At 44.5% G+C, this 19843-nt stretch overlaps 1 protein-coding gene across 4 annotated transcripts in view; it reads right to left on the bottom strand.

The window, feature by feature from the left end:
* brf2 (BRF2 RNA polymerase III transcription initiation factor subunit) overlaps positions 1 to 19843 on the bottom strand; it is a 47640-nt gene that overhangs the window by 2685 nt on the left and 25112 nt on the right. For 2 of the 4 annotated variants that reach the window (XM_063056768.1, XM_063056767.1), the window contains exon 5: positions 5200 to 7489. In XM_063056768.1, the coding sequence (XP_062912838.1) occupies positions 6784 to 7489 (706 nt within the window). In that variant the 3' untranslated portion in view covers positions 5200 to 6783. Of the gene's footprint in view, positions 1 to 5198; positions 7490 to 19843 lie in introns of those variants that run through there. The other 2 variants (XR_010019029.1, XM_063056769.1) reach the window with 2 other exon arrangements.

Raw genomic sequence — 19843 nt, 5'->3', positions numbered from 1 at the left:
AAAACTTCTTCACACAGAGAGTGGTGAATCTGTGGAATTCTCTACCACAGGAAACAGTTGAGGCCAGTTCATTGGCGATATTTAAGAGGGAGTTAGATATGGCCCTTGTGGCTAAAGGGATCAGGGGGTATGGAGAGAAGGCAGGTACAGGGTTCTGAGTTGGATGATCAGCCATGATCATACTGAATGGTGGTGCAGGCTCGAAGGGCTGAATGGCCTACTCCTGCACCTATTTTCCATGTTTCAACAAGACTTCTAAATTTCAGTGTTTTTTTTTCATGTGTACTGCATAGCCAATTGGTATTGAAGGGTGGACACTGCCATTGTGTAGTAGACAACAGGAATTCTGCAGATGCTGGAAATTCAAGCAACACACATAAAAGTTGCTGGTGAATGCAGCAGGCCAGGCAGCATCTCTAGGAAGAGGTGCAGTCGACGTTTCAGGCCAAGACCCTTTGTCAGGACTAACTGAAGGAAGAGTGAGTAAGGGATTTAAAAGTTGGAGGGGGAGGGGGAGATCCAAAATGATAGGAGAAGACAGGAGGGGGAGGGATAGAGCCAAGAGCTGGACAGGTGATAGGCAAAAGGGATATGAGAGGATCATGGGACAGGAGGTCTGGGAAGAAAGACAAGGGCGGGGGGACCCAGAGGATGGTCAAGGGGTATATTCAGAGGGAGAAAAAGGAGAGTGAGGGAAAGAATGTATGTATAAAAATAAGTAACAGATGGGGTACGAGGGGGAGGTGGGGCATTAGCGGAAGTTAGAGAAGTCAATGTTCATGCCATCAGGTTGGAGGCATATTATTCTCCGTAACTTCCGCCACCTCCAACAGGATCTCACCACTAGCACATCTTTCCCTCCCCCCCCTCTGCATTCCACAGGGATCGCTCCCTACGCAACTCCTTTGTCCATTCGTCCCCCCCCCCATCCCTCCCTCCCCACTGATCTCCTTCCTGGCACTTATCCGTGTAAGCGGAACAAGTGCTACACATGCCCTTACACTTCCTCCCTTACCACCATTCAGGGCCCCAAACAGTCCTTCCAGGTGAGGCAACACTTCACCTGTGAGTCGGCTGGGGTGATATACTGCGTCCAGTGCTCCCGATGTGGCCTTTTATATATTGGCGAGACCCGACGCAGACTGGGAGACCACTTTGCTGAACACCTACGCTCTGTCTGCCAGAGAAAGCAGGATCTCCTAGTGGCCACACATTTTAAATCCACAGCTAGGAAGGGAGTTGAGAAAAAGGGCCGCAAAGGTAGTAATCTCGGGTTTACTGCCTGTGCCACGCGACAGTGAGAGTAGGAATGCGATGAGGTGGAGGATAAATGCGTGGCTGAGGGATTGGAGCAGGGGGCAGGGATTCAAGTTTTTGGATCATTGGGACCTCTTTTGGCGCAGGCGTGACCTGTACAAAAAGGACAAGTTACACTTGAATCCTAGGGGGACCAATATCCTGGCAGGGAGATTAGCGAGGGCTACTGAGGTGACTTTAAACTAGAATGGTTGGGGGGTGGGAATCAAATTAAAGAGGCTAGGCGAGAGGAGGTTAGTTCACAACAGGGGGATGGGAACGAGTGCAGAGAGACAGAGGGGTGTAAAGTGAGGGTGGAAGCAAAAAGTACTGAGGAGAAAAGTAAAAGTGGCAGGCCAACAAACCCAGGGCAAGCATTAAAAAGGGCCACTTTTCAACATAATTGTATAAGGGCTAAGAGAGTTGTAAAAGAGCGCCTGAAGGCTTTGTGTGTCAATGCAAGGAGCATTCATAATAAGGTGGATGAATTGAAAGTGCAGATTGTTATTAATGATTATGATATAGTTGGGATCACAGAGACATGGCTCCAGGGTGACCAAGGATGGGAGCTCAATATTCAGGGATATTCAATATTCAGGAGGGATAGACATGAAAGAAAAGGAGGTGGGGTGGCGTTGCTGGTTAAAGAGGAGATTAACGCAATAGAAAGGAAGGGCATAAGCCGGGAAGATGTGGAATCGATATGGGTAGAGCTGCGTAACACTAAGGGGCAGAAAACGCTGGTGGGAGTTGTGTACAGGCCACCTAACAGTAGTAGTGAGGTCAGAGATGGTATTAAACAGGAAATTAGAAATGTGTGCAATAAAGGAACAGCAGTTATAATGGGTGACTTCAATCTATATGTAGATTGGGTGAACCAAATTGGTAAAGGTGCTGAGGAAGAGGATTTCTTGGAATGTATGCGGGATGGTTTTTTGAACCAACATGTCGAGGAACCAACTAGAGAGCAGGCTATTCTGGACTGGGTTTTGAGCAAGGAGGAAGGGTTAATTAGCAATCTTGTCATGAGAGGCCCCTTGGGTAAGAGTGACCATAATATGCTGGAATTCTTCATTAAGATGGAGAGTGACATAGTTAATTCAGAAACAAAGGTCCTGAACTTAAAGAGGGGTAACTTTGAAGGTATGAGACGTGAATTAGCAAAGATAGACTGGCAAATGACACTTAAGAGGATTGACGGTGGATATGCAATGGCAAGCATTTAAAGATTGCATGGATGAACTACAACAATTGTTCATCCCAGTTTGGCAAAAGAATAAATCAAGGAAGGTAGTGCACCCGTGGCTGACAAGAGAAATTAGGGATAGTATCAATTCCAAAGAAGAAGCATACAAATTAGCCAGAAAAAGTGGCTCACCTGAGGACTGGGAGAAATTCAGAGTCCAGCAGAGGAGGACAAAGGGCTTAATTAGGAAAGGGAAAAAAGATTATGAGAGAAAACTGGCAGGGAACATAAAAACTGACTGTAAAAGCTTTTATAGATATGTGAAAAGGAAAAGACTGGTAAAGACAAATGTAGGTCCCCTACAGACAGAAACAGGTGAATTGATTATGGGGAGCAAGGACATGGCAGACCAAATGAATAATTACTTTGGTTCTGTCTTCACTAAGGAGGACATAAATAATCTTCCAGAAATAGCAGGGGACAGAGGGTCCAGTGAGATGGAGGAACTGAGCGAAATACATGTTAGTAGGGAAGTGGTGTTAGGTAAATTGAAGGGATTGAACGCAGATAAATCCCCAGGGCCAGATGGTCTGCATCCTAGAGTGCTTAAGGAAGTAGCCCAAGAAATAGTGGATGCATTAGTGATAATTTTTCAAAACTCTTTAGATTCTGGACTAGTTCCTGAGGATTGGAGGGTGGCTAATGTAACCCCACTTTTTAAAAAAGGAGGGAGAGAGAAACCGGGGAATTATAGACCGGTTAGCCTAACGTCGGTGGTGGGGAAACTGCTGGAGTCAGTTATCAAAGATGTGATAACAGCACATTTGGAAAGCGGTGAAATCATCGGACAAAGTCAGCATGGATTTGTGAAAGGAAAATCATGTCGGACGAATCTCAGAATTTTTTGAGGATGTAACTAGTAGAGTGGATAGGGGAGAGCCAGTGGATGTGGTATATTTGGATTTTCAAAAGGCTTTTGACAAGGTCCCACACAGGAGATTAGTGTGCAAACTTAAAGCACACGGTATTGGGGGTAAGGTATTGATGTGGATAGAGAATTGGTTAGCAGACAGGAAGCAAAGAGTGGGAATAAACGGGACCTTTTCAGAATGGCAGGCAGTGACGAGTGGGGTACCGCAAGGCTCAGTGCTGGGACCCCAGTTGTTTACAATATATATTAATGACTTGGATGAGGGAATTAAATGCAGCATCTCCAAGTGTGCGGATGACACGAAGCTGGGTGGCAGTGTTAGCTGTGAGGAGGATGCTAAGAGGATGCAGAGTGACTTGGATAGGTTGGGTGAGTGGGCAAATTCATGGCAGATGCAATTTAATGTGGATAAATGTGAAGTTATCCACTTTGGTGGCAAAAATAGGAAAACAGATTATTATCTGAATGGTGGCCGATTAGGAAAAGGGGAGGTGCAACGAGACCTGGGTGTCATTATACACCAGTCATTGAAAGTGGGCATGCAGGTACAGCAGGCGGTGAAAAAGGCGAATGGTATGCTGGCATTTATAGCGAGAGGATTCGAGTACAGGAGCAGGGAGGTACTACTGCAGTTGTACAAGGCCTTGGTGAGACCACACCTGGAGTATTGTGTGCAGTTTTGGTCCCCTAATCTGAGGAAAGACATCCTTGCCATAGAGGGAGTACAAAGAAGGTTCACCAGATTGATTCCTGGGATGGCAGGACTTTCATATGAAGAAAGACTGGATGAACTGGGCTTGTACTCGTTGGAATTTAGAAGATTGAGGGGAGATCTGATTGAAACGTATAAAATCCTAAAGGGATTGGACAGGCTAGATGCAGGAAGATTGTTCCCGATGTTGGGGAAGTCCAGAACGAGGGGTCACAGTTTGAGGATAAAGGGGAAGCCTTTTAGGACCGAGATTAGGAAAAACTTCTTCACACAATGAGTGGTGAATCTGTGGAATTCTCTGCCACAGGAAACAGTTGAGGCCAGTTCATTGGCTATATTTAAGAGGGAGTTAGATATGGTCCTTGTGGCTACGGGGATCAGGGGGTATGGAGGGAAGGCTGGGGCAGGGTTCTGAGTTGGATGATCAGCCATGATCATAATAAATGGCAGTGCAGGCTCGAAGGGCCGAATCGCCTACTCCTGCACCTATTTTCTATGTTTCTATCCCATTTCCATTCTGACATGTCTATCCACGGCCTCCTCTACTGTAAAGATGAAGCCATATTCAGGTTGGAGGAACAACACCTTATATTCCGTCTGGGTAGCCTCCAACCTGATGGCATGAACATCGACTTCTCTAACTTCTGCTAATGCCCCACCTCCCCCTCGTACCCCATCTGTTACTTATTTTTATACACACATTCTTTCTCTCACTCCCCTTTTTCTCCCTCTGTCCCTCTGAATATACCCCTTGCCCATCCTTTGGGTCCCCCCCCCACCTTGTCTTTCTTCCCGGACCTCCTGTCCCATGATCCTCTCGTATCCCTTTTGCCAATCACCTGTCCAGCTCTTGGCTCCATCCCTCCCCCTCCTGTCTTCTCCTATCATTTTGGATCTCCCCCTCCCCCTCCAACTTACAAATCCCTTACTCTCTCTTCCTTCAGTTAGTCCTGACTAAGGGTCTCGGCCTGGAACGTCGCCTGCACCTCTTCCTAGAGATGCTGCCATTGTGTAGTAGCTCAGTTTTCAGGCTTAACACTGAAGAATCAATAACAAGACGCCATTGTTGCGGATCTTGCTGGCATCCCAAAGCACACCCAGACTTGTCTGGACAAGATGAAAAACTTTTCAGCTTACATTTTGGGCAGTGTTTTAATTGACTTGAATTAGGAATTGAAATAACAAATATAGGCGATTCCAAAATAAAATGGTGTGTGATAGGAAAATTTCATGGTGATTTTCATGATCAGCAGTCTAAAATAAGATATACCCAAAAGTATTCAGGAAACACAATCTTTGTTGTCCTGTGTTAAGGCTGCTAAGTTAGTTGTAGCTGGTGTCTGGTACAAGCAGCATTTTAATGGGGATTCCCTATTATTTAAAACAATGTTTCCCTCAATTTGAGATTGGTGGCATGGTTTACTTAGAATCTAGAACAGTGTCTGCAAGAGAATGAAATCTCCACCTAATTGAATAAATGTTAGTGGTCTTTGGTGGTTGATGTTAAGCTTGAAATCACTCACTGCTGTGGTGCACTGCTCACGTTCTGAGTAATCCTCCAAGACTCAAGTAGTCTTAACTTGTTGGAGGTCTGAGATTCGAGGTTACTAAATGTCTGCACTCTCGAGGTCCACCTCACTGAATTGCAGACTGACATGTTGGCAAATACTTAAAAACTCAGAAGGTAGTTCCCTAAACCATAGATGGACTGCAATGAATGACTTTATCAAATGCCCACCGATCAGGCCCTCGTGCTGGTGAGTCCTGGAGTTGGATAGATGATCCCAATGCTTGCAAGAGTAAGGGTACACAATCAGCTCTCCATTTGCAAAAGGGAGGCATTCCTGGACAAATGTTTAATTAAGGTAAATTTCATAAAGAAAAACCTAACATTCAGTGTTAGTGGATTTTATTACAGTGCATTCCTGTGAAGAATGGTATATTCTTTATAATAACAAAGATTTGATTTGTGAATCAGACACATACCCAAAACATCAGAAGGTTTCACCTGGTTTCATTCTGTGACCATCGCTGGTTTTTCATTTTCAGCAAGTGCTGGATTTGTCCTTTGAGAGTGTTCAGCTGACTCTGGATCAATTCACTTCTTCAACACACACTCTCTCACATTACCTTTCCCAACATCTTAGTCGTGAGATGAAATGTCATCAGGTAACAGCTTTTTAAGTTTACTTTTGACCAATACCTGTTCTGACTTAAACTTTTCACTTCAGAGTGGCAGATATAAACCATGGCCATGTTTCAAAGCACCTGTGGGACTTGCACACAACCACTCTTTATCAGACACATTTTGTTAGGGTCCCATCTTTTCATGGAGGCAAATTTCCCAAGAGCCTTAAACCATGAATCAAGTTCACTGACTGCAGCTAGGGCATGCAAATAAGTCCCAGGAGAGGGTCTTGTAATTTTCAGAGGAAGACTGACAAACAGAACCAACTCTTGGGCTACAGATGCACTAGCTCATTCAATTTATTAAAAACTAGTCAAAGTGCTGACAGAATGATCACATTGTTGTCAGTCAAATGGAATTATCTTCAGCTGGAATGAGTCTGTACTCCCCCACATTGCCTCTAACGGTCTAGTGATGAATCTTGGACTGACGACCACAAACAGCAGCATCACTGGGTGAGAATACAACAGCTAGAGAATGGCATTTGCCGCTTGGAATGTCGCAGCTTCTTCCGGAGTCCTTAGGTATTGCTCGATTTCACTGTCTGATATCTCCTCCTCCCCAGTGGTTGGATTACTGCAGCTTCTCTCCAGCTCCAGGTTCAGATTCCTCCTCTTTGTTTGTGTGAGGCATGGAGGGAGGAAAACCGGCGCAGAGCGTTTCCGACTTGACCCTGTCTCCGGTGCCTGGTGACAGCTACTGTTCTCGCCAGCTGCTGACACACATTCTTCCTGTGAATCTGTCTGTGCACTTGCACTTTCAGTCCAAACGCAGTCAAGTGTCTGTCTCAGTAATAAGGTGCGATGGCGAAGAATATCGCCGGTATATTTCACCACAGTTTTAGCATCGACTTGCTGACCTCTCAGCCAGGGCAGCTGCGATGCTAGCCTGATTAAAACACCAGTGATCTCTTTCAACCGCTGAGAGGTGGGTGGTGGCAATGTAATTCCAGCCAGCTTGCAAAACCTTCCCATGCTACACTTCAGACGATGCGCAGGGAGCAAGGACTGCCAAGCCAGATAAGCTGCTGCTGTGATGATGGGGACAGGGTGTCTCCCTGTCACCAGCCACGTTTCACTGGCCAGTTCCACCAACTGCACTGCAAGATCCACCACCTTGTCTTTATCTTCTAAAAACTGGGGCGGAATCAACCTGGAATTCTGGAACAGATTAAACCTTGAAAGAGAATAGAAATGAATCAGAGGGGTCAGAATGACCAAAAGCACAAGTGCCCTGTCTAAGAGTTATGTCGTTATCTTCAAGCTAGCACAAGCAATCTGCTGAAGGGCAGTACAAATAAGCCAGGTAACTACAGGCCCGTGAAGCTTACATCAATTGGTATGGAAACTATTGAAAAATGATCAGGATTTATCTACACTTAGAATTATCTATAATCAGGATTTACCTACACTTGGAAAGGTAGGTTTGATTAGGGGTAGCATACCTTTATCTGTGGGAAATCACGTGTTTTTCTTAAGATAACTAAGCAATGACATATTGTATATATTGTCTATATTAACCTTAAGGTCTTTAACAAGATCCCATATGGCAGGCTGATCAGAGTCACATAGCATTCATCCCTACTGGCCCATACCAATGAAGATGTCCATCTAAGACAATCTTATTTGGCCCATATCCTTCTATGCCTTTCTCATCTATGTACCTGCCAAGTACCTTTTAAATATTGTTAATGTATCTACTTTAACCACTTCCTCTGGCAGACTATTGCAAGAAACATAAGATTATTCTAGTAGGTGATTTTAGCTTTCCATATACTGACCGGGAGTCCATACTGTAAAAAGGCTAGAGGGGATAGAATTTGTCAAATGTTTTCAGGAACGTTTCCTCCAGTCCATAGAAGTCCCAAAAATAGAGGGTGCGATACTTGATCTGCTATTAGGGACTGACAGGGCAGGTGACAGAGGTTTGTGTAGGGGAACACTTTGTATCTATTGATCATCAGATCATTAACTTCAAAATAAATATGGAAAAAGATAAGCCTGGCCAATGAGTTGAGATTCTAGCAACATACATCAAAGTTGCTGGTGAACGCAGCAGGCCAAGCAGCATCTATAGGAAGAGGCGCAGTCGACGTTTCAGGCCGAGACCCTTCGTCAGGACTAACTGAAGGAAGAGTGAGTAAGGGATCCCTTACTCACTCTTCCTTCAGTTAGTCCTGACGAAGGGTCTCGACCTGAAACGTCGACTGCGCCTCTTCCTATAGATGCTGCTTGGCCTGCTGCGTTCACCAGCAACTTTGATGTATGTTGCTTCAATTTCCAGCATCTGCAGAATTCCTGTAGTTTGAGTTGAGATTCTAAATTGGAGAATGGACAATTTTGATGGTATCAGAAAGGATCTGACAAGTGTGGATTGGGACAGACTGTTTTCTGGCAAAGGTGTACTTGGTAAGTGGGAGGCCTTCAAAAGTGAAAGTTTTGAGAGTACAAAGCTTGTATGTGCCTGTCAGAATAAAAGGTAAAGTTAACAGGTTTAGAGAACCTTATTTTTCCAAGAGATATTGAGGTCCTGGTTAAGAGAAAAAATGAGATGCATAGTAGGTAGGAACAAATGAGGTACTTACAGAGTATAAGAAATGCAAGAGTACACTTAAGAAAGAAATCAGGGAGGACTAAAAATCATGAGGTTGCCCTAGCAGACAAAGGTGAAGGAGAATCATAAGGGATCACACAGATATTTTAAGAGCAAAAGGATTGCAAAGGACAAAATTGGTCCTCTCAAAGATCAGAATAGTAATCTATGCGTGGAGCCAAAAGAGATGGGGGAGATCTTAAATGGACCTCTTGCATCTCTTTACTCAGGAGTCTATAGAAGTGAAACAAAAAAAAAACAGAAGCAAGGTCATGGGCCCAAAACGGATTACAGATGTACGCTCTGTCCGCCAGAGAAAGCAGGATCTCCCAGTGGCCACACATTTTAATTCCACACCCCATTCCCATTCTGACATGTCTATCCACGGCCTCCTCTACTGTAAAGATGAAGCCACACTCAGGTTGGAGGAACAACACCTTATATTCCGTCTGGGTAGCCTCCAACCTGATGGCATGAACATCCACTTCTCTAACTTCCGCTAATGCCCCACCTCCCCCTCGTACCCCATCTGTTACTTATTTTTATACACACATTCTCTCTCTCACTCTTTTTCTCCCTCTGTCCCTCTGAATATACCCCTTGCCCATCCTCTGGTTCCCCCCCCCCACCTTGTCTTTCTTCCCAGACCTCCTGTCCCATGATCCTCTCGTATCCCTTTTGCCAATCACCTGTCCAGCTCTTGGCTCCATCCCTCCCCCTCCTGTCTTCTCCTATCATTTTGGATCTCCCCCTCCCCCTCCAACTTTCAAATCTCTTACTCTCTCTTCCTTCAGTTAGTCCTGACGAAGGGTCTCGGCCTGAAACGTCGACTGTACCTCTTCCTAGAGATGCTGCCTGGCCTGCTGCGTTCCAGCAACTTTGATGTGTGTTGCTTGAATTTCCAGCATCTGCAGAATTCCTGTTGTTTGTGGATTACAGAGGTAGAGGTGTTTGCTGTCTTGAGGCAAATTAGGGTGGATAAATCCCCAGAGCCTGATAATGTGTTCACTTGGACCACATTGAGGCAAGTGCAGGAAATATTGGGGCCCTAGAAGACAGATTTAAATCCTCCTTAGCGACAGGAGAGGTACCGGAGGATTGGAGGATAGCTAATGTTGTTCCATTGTTTCAAAAAGGCTCTAAGATAAACCTGGAAATTATAGGCCAGTGAGCCTGATGTCAGTTATGGGAAAAGTTATTGGAAGGTATTCTAAGGGACCAGATATATGAGTATTTAGATAGACATGGGCTGATTCGAGATAGTCAGCATAGCTTTGTGCGTGTTAGGTCACGTTTAACCAATCTTACCAGGAAAGCTGATGAAGGCAAGGCAGTGGGTGTTGTCTATGTGGCATTTGACAAGGTCTGGCATGAGAGGTTGGTCAAGAAGGGATCGTTTGGTTGGCATTCAAGATGAGGTAATAAACTGGTTTAGATATTAGTTTTGTGGAAGAAGCCAGAGTGCGGTAGTAGAGCCAGAGTGCCTCTCTGACTGGAGCCCCGTGACTAGTTGAATTCCGTAGGGATCGACGCTGGGTCCATTGTTTGTCAAAGGATCAGCAAATTTGCAGTTGACATCAAGATTGGGGGTGCAGTGGACAGCAAGGAAGACTATCAGAGCTTGCAGTGGGGTCTGGACCAGCTGGAAAAATAGCAGATGGAATTTAATGCTGACAAGTGCGGGGTGTTGCATTTCAGTAGGGCCAACCAGGGTTGGTCTTACACAGTGAACAGTAAGGCACTGAGAAGCATGGTAGAAGAAAGGAATCTTGGAATACAGATCCATAATTCATTGAAAGTGGCAGCACAGGTAGATAGTCATAAAGAAATCTTTTGGCATATTGGCCTTCATAAATCAAAGTACTGAGTACAGGAGAAAGGATGTTATGTTGAAGTTGATGTTGGTGATGCGTAATTTGAATTATTGTGTGCAGTTTTGCTCACCTACCTAGAGGAAAGATGTAAATAAGGTTGAAAGAGTACAGAGAAAGTTCATAAGGATCTTGCCAAGACTGGAGGATTTGAAGTTATAAGTAAAAATTGAATAGGTTTAAGACTTTATTCCTTGTAATGTAGAAAATTGAAGGGAGATTGGATAGAGGTATACAAAATTATGAGAGCTTTTTCCACTGAGGTTGGGTAGGACTACAACTAGGTCGTGAGTTAAGGGTGAAAGATGAAAAGTTTATTGAGAACATGAGGGAAACTTCTTCACTCAGAGGGTCTTGAGAGTGTGGAATGAGCTGTCAACATAAGTGGTGCATGCAAGCTCAATTTCACTGTTTAAGAGAAGTTTGGATAGGTACATGGATGGTAGGGGTGTGGAGGGCTATGGTCCCAGTGCAGGTTGATGGGAGTAGGCAGTTTAAATGGTTTGGCATGGACGAGATGGCTGAAGGGGAATGTTTCTCTGCTGTACTTCTCTTTGACTCTATGACTCTGATTTCCATCTTCCATTGCTTTGTCAACTTTCCCCATTGATTTAGATCCTGTTGTAGGCTTTACTGTGCACCGCACCACCATTTTCAGCGGTATCCACACCCACCTAATTTTCATCCAAATGTGATAAACCTTTAATCACCATCAAAGATATCCATTTAACTAGCTCTCCTTGCATCCCATGGAATCCAACTTGCCATTGCAGCCTACTAGGCGGGACACTATCAAAGATTTTACTGAAATCCATATGGATAGTCTTCCACCCTGCCCTCACCAACCTTCTTGGCCAATTCTTCCAAAATCTCAATCAAATTCATGAAACATGATCTCCCACGCACAAAGCTGCAGTGACCATCCTTAATCAATCCATCTTTCCAAATGCTTGTATAATTTACTCCCTCCATTAATTTACTTACATGTGTTAGGCTTTCTGGTCTATAGTTCCCAGGTTTTACTTTGTAACCCTTAAATAAAGACGCAGCATTAGTCATTCTCCAGTCAGTCTTCTAGTACTTAGGCCATGACTAATAATGATGCATATATCTCAGCCAGGGCTCCTATTGTTCTCTAGCTTCCTGTGTTCCTCGATTTAGCTGATCATACCATAGAAATTTATCCACCTGCAAATGCCTCCTCTGCAGTAATACAAACTATCCCCATGAGATCCCCATTAACTATCTCAAGTTCCAAAGTTTTCTTATGCTTCCCCACAATAAAAAAACAGTAGAAATACTGATGACCTCAGTCTCCATACTAACGTGTTCACTTTGACCTTTGATGTTCAAGTCCTTCTCTTAATATACTTATAAAATCTCTTGAGATTCTCCTTCATCTTCTCTGCAATATCTATCTTATGGCTTGTTTTTGCCCTTCTGATTTCTTTCTTTGAGTACCCTCCTGCAACCCCTATACTCCTCCAAGGATTCAGTTGTTCCCAGTTGCCCGTACCTGACCCATGCCTCCTTATTTCTGACCAAAGTCTCAATATCCCTCATCATCCAGGGTTCCATACTCCTGCCAGCCTTGCCCTTCACTCTAATAGGAACACACGGATTTTGTTCTTTCAATATCTCACTTTTAGAAGCCTCCAGAAGAAGCAAGAGGTTGTGGCCAATAGAATCCCAGGAGAAATGGTAAATTAGATCCAAAAGTGGCTTGGTATTAGGAATAGTGGGTCAAAGTAGAGGGCTGCTTTTCTTATTGGAAGTCTGTGACCAATGATGTGAGGGTCTCTGCTCAGACCATTGATTGTTGTGATAAACATGAATGATGTCATTGTTACGTAAATATGGGAAATGATAAGTTTCTCAGCGATAGAAACTTTGGAGGTATTGTGGGTAGTGAGGAATTTTGTCTAAAGGTTTCAGCAGGGATCAGATGGAAAGTTGAATGGAGAATTAATTGCCAGATGGAATTTAATCCTGACAAAGGTAAACAAGACTAGGTCATAAACAGTAAATGCTAGTGCCCTAAGGAGTGTTGATGAACAGAGGGAGCTTGTAATATGTCTATGTTTCTGGAAAATGTATGTGTTAAAGATGTATATAGGCTACTTGCCTTCATGAGTGATAGCAGGGGATACAAGAATTGCAAGATTTTTTGCAACTTTAACAAATGCATTTGTTAAGCCATTCCTGGAGTATTGTGGGCTGCCACACTACAGTTAGGAGTTGAATGTGGTGGAGAGGGTGCAGCAAGGATTCATGAGAACATAGTTTGATTTTAAGCAGTTAGAAAGAAAGAGACTGGATAGGCTGGGGGTGTTTTCTCTGAACAATGACTTGATGGAATGCATAAAGTTGTGAGGGGAGATGGGTGGATAGTTAGGCTCCCCTCCTATATATGTCCTAGCCAAGAGTGCACAGGTGCAAGATGAGGGGGAGAAGGTTTAGAAAACAGAGTGTGGTTGGAAAACACTGCCTGTGGTGGGGGAGGCAGAGGTTCTTGTGGCATTTAAGAAGCACCTAGAAAGTACTGAAATCACCAAGGTTTAGAAAGACTATACACCTATCAATGTAGATCAGAATAATGGACTGCATGGCTACAGTGGGCCCTAGGGCCTGGTTCTGTGGTGTACTGGGAGTTAGAACGTAGATTTCTCATAGGTAGTGATTTGGATACCATGATTTGAATATTCTGCCCTATCACCAGGATGGCAGATTGAAGACCATTAGCACTTGAATATTTAGCCTTAGAGTTCACCGCTAGCCTCATCACTGGTGGTCCTTTATCGGTAAACTGAGAGCCAGCTGGCAGGATAGAGTCAGGGATGGATTGGAGTATCTGTCAGTGATGTTAAGTGTTAGGAATATTTCTCCTGAATCAATAATTTGTGGGCAGATGTTAAGGGCATGATGGTCACATTTCCACATCTTAGGATGCAGATGATGCTTAACTGCTTGAACTATATTCTAACGAGAGTCTGCAGTTATCCAAGTTAAGTACTGTTTGCCAGTGTACAAATGCTCAACTTTCAAGTCTGCAGGGAAAGTTCAGAAATGATAGCAAATCTGAAATTTCCACTACAGAGATGTTGAACGATTAACGAAGGGATAGCTGAAGCAAGTAACATGCACAGACATCGTTAAAGGTCCATTGAGAATAGGAACAAAAGCTGTTTTGCTTCGTACAACTCCACCGCTGGCTTTGCACGGAGCTGCCTTTGACTTTAGTTCCTTCACATTATGTTCAGGATTTTGAAAGGTTATAGATGAAGGACATCTTATTTAACAAGACAGCAAAATAATTTGCAACTATATCACTTAGGACCTTAAAATTTTGGGATAAGACAACATCCACATCAGATTCTGCCTGAGTAGGTTGTAACCCAAAGGCTGAATACTTTACATAGTTTCAGGGAACCCGTCCCTCCAGCGGTCGCTTCCTCCTTTATCTTTTCACTCTCCTTCTAATTCCACCTCTCATTCTTGTCCCCATTTCCTCATTCCCACTCCCTCCCCAACCAGCACCCATCCTCATCCCTTCCAGAGTCCATCCATCCATGACCCTCCCCCCCCACCTTTTACACACACACACACACACACTTACACTTCATTCACAGATTCAACCCCTCACCCCTCCAATCTGGTTCTACTTCCACCTGCCAATAATGTCTCCCCTAATAGTTTCCAGTCTCAATTTCCCTGACCAGATTCCAGCACTGCCAGGAATAAATAGAGTGGACAGCCAGCGTGCCTTTTTCCCCAGAGCGGCCATGGCCAATGTGAGAGAATTTTAAAGTGACTGGAGAAAGGTATGGGTGGTATATCAGATGCAGGTTTTTTCTTTACATAGGGTGGTAAGTGCATGGAAAAGACTGCCAGGACTGGTGGTAGAGGCAGATACACTAGTTACATTTAAGAGTCTCCTAGATGGGCGCAAGGATGAAAGAAAAATAGAGGGCTATGTATGGGGGAAGGATTGGGTTGAACTCGGTTAAAAGGTTAGCACAACATGGACCGAAAGACCCGTACTCTGCTACACTGTTCTACGTTATTTTACACCCCTCCTCAGTCTACCAGTCACCTTTGGCCCCTGTCTTAACGCTCCACTTCCTTTTTATACTGGCCATCTCATCTCTCCACTCTCAATCCCCATGAAGGGTTTTGACCAAAAATGTCGACAATTCCCTTGTCCTGCACCATTAACCACATACCTCCAGTCAGGCTAGATCTTAAATCTCATGGATGAGCCTCCCATGAGGGACCTCGTCAAACGCCTTACTAAAATCCACGTAGGTAACATCCACAGATCTACAGTGCCTTCATCAATCACCTTTGTCACATCCTCCAAAGACTCAAATCAAGTTAGTTATGCATCACCTGCCTCGCACAAAGTCAATATGCCTGTCCCTAATTAGGCCATGGTCTTCCAAGTGCTCATTACTCCTATCTCTAATGATCCTCTCCAATATTGTCCCTACCATTGACCTGAGACTCAACAGTCTATACTTTCCAGGATTACCACATACAAAATGGAGCAGGAACTTAGCAGGTCAGGCAGCATCTATGGACAGGAATAAAGAGCTGACATTTTGGGCTGAGACCCTTCATCAGGACTGGAAAGAAAGGGGGAAGGCGCCAGAATAAGGTGGCAGGAGGGGAAGGACTATAAGCTAGAAGTGATAGGTGAAGCCAGGTGAGGAGGGTGGTTGTGTGAAGTGAGAAGTTGGAAGGTGGTAGGTGCTAAAGGGCTGAAGAAGAAATCTGACCAGAGAGCAGTATGTACCATGGGAGAAAGGGAAGGAGGGACACCAGGAGGAGGTGATAGGCAGGTGAAGAGTAGGGGTAAGAGGGGAGCCAGAATGGGGAATGTTAAAGGAAATAAGGGGGAAAGAGGGAGAAAATAGTGCAAGTTGGAGAAATCGATGTTCATGCTGTCAGGTTGGAGGCTACCCAAATGAAATACGACATGTTTTTACTCCAACCTGAAAGTGGCCTCATCATCACAATAGAGGTGGCCATGGACCGATAAATTGGAATGGGGAGTGGATGGCCTATCATTTTAACCTCACCTGTAAGTAGGGAGGACACAAAGATCTTGGTCAAGGCCCCAGCAATCTCATTTCTTGCTCGCTCAATGACCTGGTGTATACCCTCTCCCATCAAACCCTGGACACTTACTTTGTTTTTCAAGAGACTTAACTCTACCCTTTTCCAGATCTCAAGATGCATTGGCACACTCCACACTGATCTCGGTAGTATCCATGTCATTCTCCTGGGCAAATACTGATGTAAGGTATTAATTTAGACCATAAGACAAGGAGAAGAATTAGGCCATTCGGCCCATTGAGTCTGCTCTGCCATTTCATCATGGCTGATCCACTGCTTTCTCAACCGCATTCTTCTGCCTTCTCCCTGTAACCTTCCACACCCTGAATAATCAAGCACATATCAACCACCACCTTAAATACACCCAATGACCTGGCCTCCATAGTCACCTGTAGCAACAAATTTCAGGTTCATCACCCTCTGGCAAAAGAAATTCTTCCCCATCTCCATTCTAAATGGGCGTCCCTCTATTCTGAGGTTGCGCACTCTGGTTTGAGACTCCCCTACAAAAGGAAACATCCTCACCACATCCACTCTAACTAGGCATTTCAATATTCAATAGGTTTCAATACGATGATTGGAGCTGATGGATTTGTTGCAGCCTTCATCCGCCTTCACAGCCGTTGAGTTCGAAGTAACTTCGTCCGCCTGTTCCATCGTTGAGGTCTTAGTTGGATTGTTCTTTGTCAGGGACCTCACCTTCGACCTTACCGCCATGGGTGACCCTACCAGGAGCATAGCTCCAGATGGCATTGCTCTCGGGATCACAGGACCACACAAGCCTCTCCAACACAACAAGGTGACAATCCACGGAGAAGCCTGTTATGGAAGTACCAATGCCCTTGAATGGAAAATCCTACAAAAGGCAGTGGACACAGCCCAGTCCATGACAAGTAAAGCCTTCCCTTCCATTCAACACATCCACAGGAACTGTTGCCACAGGAAAGCAGCATCCATCATCAGGGACCCCCATCACCCAGGTCATTCTCTCCCCTCGAAGCCGCCATCAATAAGGTGTGAGCCACAGGACTCACACCTGTAGGTTCAGGAACAGTTATTACCCCTCAACCATCAGGTTCTGGAACCAGAGGAGATAACTTCACTCAACTTCAATTGCCCCATCGCTGAAATGTTCCCACAACCTATCGATTCACTTTCAAGGTCTCTTCATCTCATGTTCTCAATGTTTATTGCTTACTTAGTCATTTTTATTATTTATTTCTTTATCTATTTGCACAGTTTGTTGCCTTTTACATATTGGTTGAATGCTGAAGTTGGTGTGGTCTTTCATTGACTGTATTACGATTATTATTCTATTATGGATTTATTCAGTATGCCTGCAAGAAAATGAATTTCAGGGTTGTAATGGTGTCATATGGTGCCTTAATACTAATTTTTTTGAACTTCGCAGGGTGAATTCTATCATACTATGATCACTGCCTCCCAAAGTTTCCTTTACCTTAAGCTCCCTAATCAAATCCAGTTCATTACACAACACCCAATCTAGAATAGTTGATCCCTAGTGAGCTCAACCACAAGCTGCTCTAAAATCATCTCATGGGCATTCTACAAATTCTCTCTTGGGATCGAGCACCAACCTCATTTTCCCCATCTACCTGCAAATTGAAATTCCCCCATGACAATCATAACGTTGCCCCCTTGACATGCCTTTTCTATCTCTCGTTGTAATTTGTAACCCACATCCTGGCTACTGTTTGGAGGCCTGCAAATAACTTCAGAATCTTTTTATCCTTACCTTTACCTACAAGAACTCTACATCTTCAAATCCTATGTTACCTCTTTCTGTAGATTTGATTTCATTTTTTACCAACAGAGCCACGCCACCCAGCCCCGTCTGCCTACCTGCCTGTCCTATCAATACAACGTGTAGCCTTGGATTTTTATCTCCCAAATATAATCTTCATTCAGCCATAACTCAGTGATGCCCAAAACATACCTACCTGCTAATCTGTAACTGCACTATAAAATTATCTACCTTATTCAGTATATCGTGTGCGTTCAAACACAATACCTGAAGTCCTGTATCCTTCACCCTTTTCGATTTTGTCCCTTTTTTTTTACACTGAAACTCAGCAATTGTGCCCTATCATCTACCTGTCCTTCCCGAGTCTCACTACACACTGCCTCTGCTTGTAAACCAACAGGCCTATCCTCAGCCCCATCACTCTGGTTCCTATCCCCCTGCCAAATTAGTTTAAATCCTCCCCAACAGCTCCAGCAAAGCTGCCAGCGAGAATATCGGATCCCTTCGGGTTCAGGTGTGACCTGTCCTTTTTCTACAGGTCATACCTTCCCCAGAAGAGATCCCAATGATCCAGAAATGTGACACCCTGCCCTATGCACCAGTTTCTCAACCACACATTTATCTGCCAAATCATTCTATTCTTACCCCCACTAGTGCATGGCACAGGCAGCAATCCAGAAATTGCTACCCAGAAGGTTCTGCTTTTCAGCTTTCTACCTAGCCCCCCAAATTCTCTCTGCAGGACTGCCTCACTTTTCCTACCTATGTCATTTAGGAGTCACCCACAGAACTTCTACCTCCAAGTAAATGCCTCCCCCCAACTTCAAAGTAAATTTATTATCAAAGTACATATATATGACACCATATAGAACACTGAGATTCATTTTGCTGGGCCCAGTGCAGGTCCTCTGAAATGATAACAGCGTGGGGGGTTGCGGAGGGAAGGGGACTGATGTTCTTGTTGCCACTTGCATGATTTGTTTTTTTTTGGGGGGGGGCTGGATGTTTTCCTTTGAAAGGGTTCCACGGCTGTCAGTGCAGATGAATCTCAGGGCTGTGTACTGCATACATACTTAGATAATAAATCTACTTTGAACTTATAATTGCTGACCACCTCCACTCTGATGAGGACTAGCTCTGGTTTCCTCCTCCTGACGTCAATAATCAGCTCCTATGTCTTGCTGACATTGAACAAGAGGTTGTTGTCGTGGCACCACTCAGCCAGATTTTCAATCTCCCTCCTATATGCTGATCCGTCACCACGACGGCAAACTTGAACGTGGCATTGAAGCTGTACTTAGCTCAGGTGCTTGGGTCCATGGCATTCGCAAGGGCGAGGGTGAGCAGCCAGAAGTAGATTGGCACCAATGACATGGGTAGACAAGGTGAGGAGGTCCTGAAGAGAGATTTTGGGATGCTCGGTAGAAAGCTGAAAGACGAGACTTCCAGGGTAGTAATCTCTGGATTGCTGCCTGTGCCACGCTCCAGTGCAGGTGAATGTGTGGCTGAAGAACTAGTGCAGTGGTCGGGGTTGAGATTTATGGACCATTGGGATCTCTTCTGGGGAAGGTATGACTTGTACAAAAGGGATGGGTTACACCTGAACCCAAGGGGGTCCAATATCCTTGCAGGCAGTTTTCCTAGAGTTGTTCAGAAGGGTTTAAACTGATTTGGCAGGGGGTTGGAAACCAGAGTGATAGTGTTGAGTATGAAGTAGTTGGTTTACAAACAGAGGCCCTGCGTAGTGAGACTCCTAGCAAGGACAGGCTGATGATAGAGCAAAATTGCAGCCAATGGGATGAGTGGCAATGTAAAAGGTGGACAAAATCGAAAAGGGTGAATACAAGAATTAGGGTGTTACATTTGAATATGCATGCAGAAAACAGAAAAAGACAGATGAACTTGTAGCACAGTTACAGATTGGTATGTATGGTGTTGTGGGCATCACTGAATCATGGCTGAAAGAAGATTATAGCTGGGAGCTTAATGTCCAAGGATGCACACTGGATCGAAAGGACAGGCAGGCAAGCAGAGAGGATAGTGTGGCTCTGTTAGTGAAAAAATAAAGAGGTGACATAGGGTTAAAAGATGTTCAATTGTTGTGGGTAGAGCTAAGGAACTGCATAGGTAAAAAGACCCTGATTGGAGTTATATACCAGACCCCCAAAACAGTAATAAAGCTGT

Source organism: Mobula hypostoma, chromosome 8, assembly GCF_963921235.1.
Source record: "Mobula hypostoma chromosome 8, sMobHyp1.1, whole genome shotgun sequence".
Classification (NCBI taxonomy): Eukaryota; Metazoa; Chordata; class Chondrichthyes; order Myliobatiformes; family Myliobatidae; genus Mobula; species Mobula hypostoma.
The sequence above is the reverse complement of the archived record's forward strand: the minus strand, read 5'-3'. Positions and strand labels throughout refer to the sequence as shown.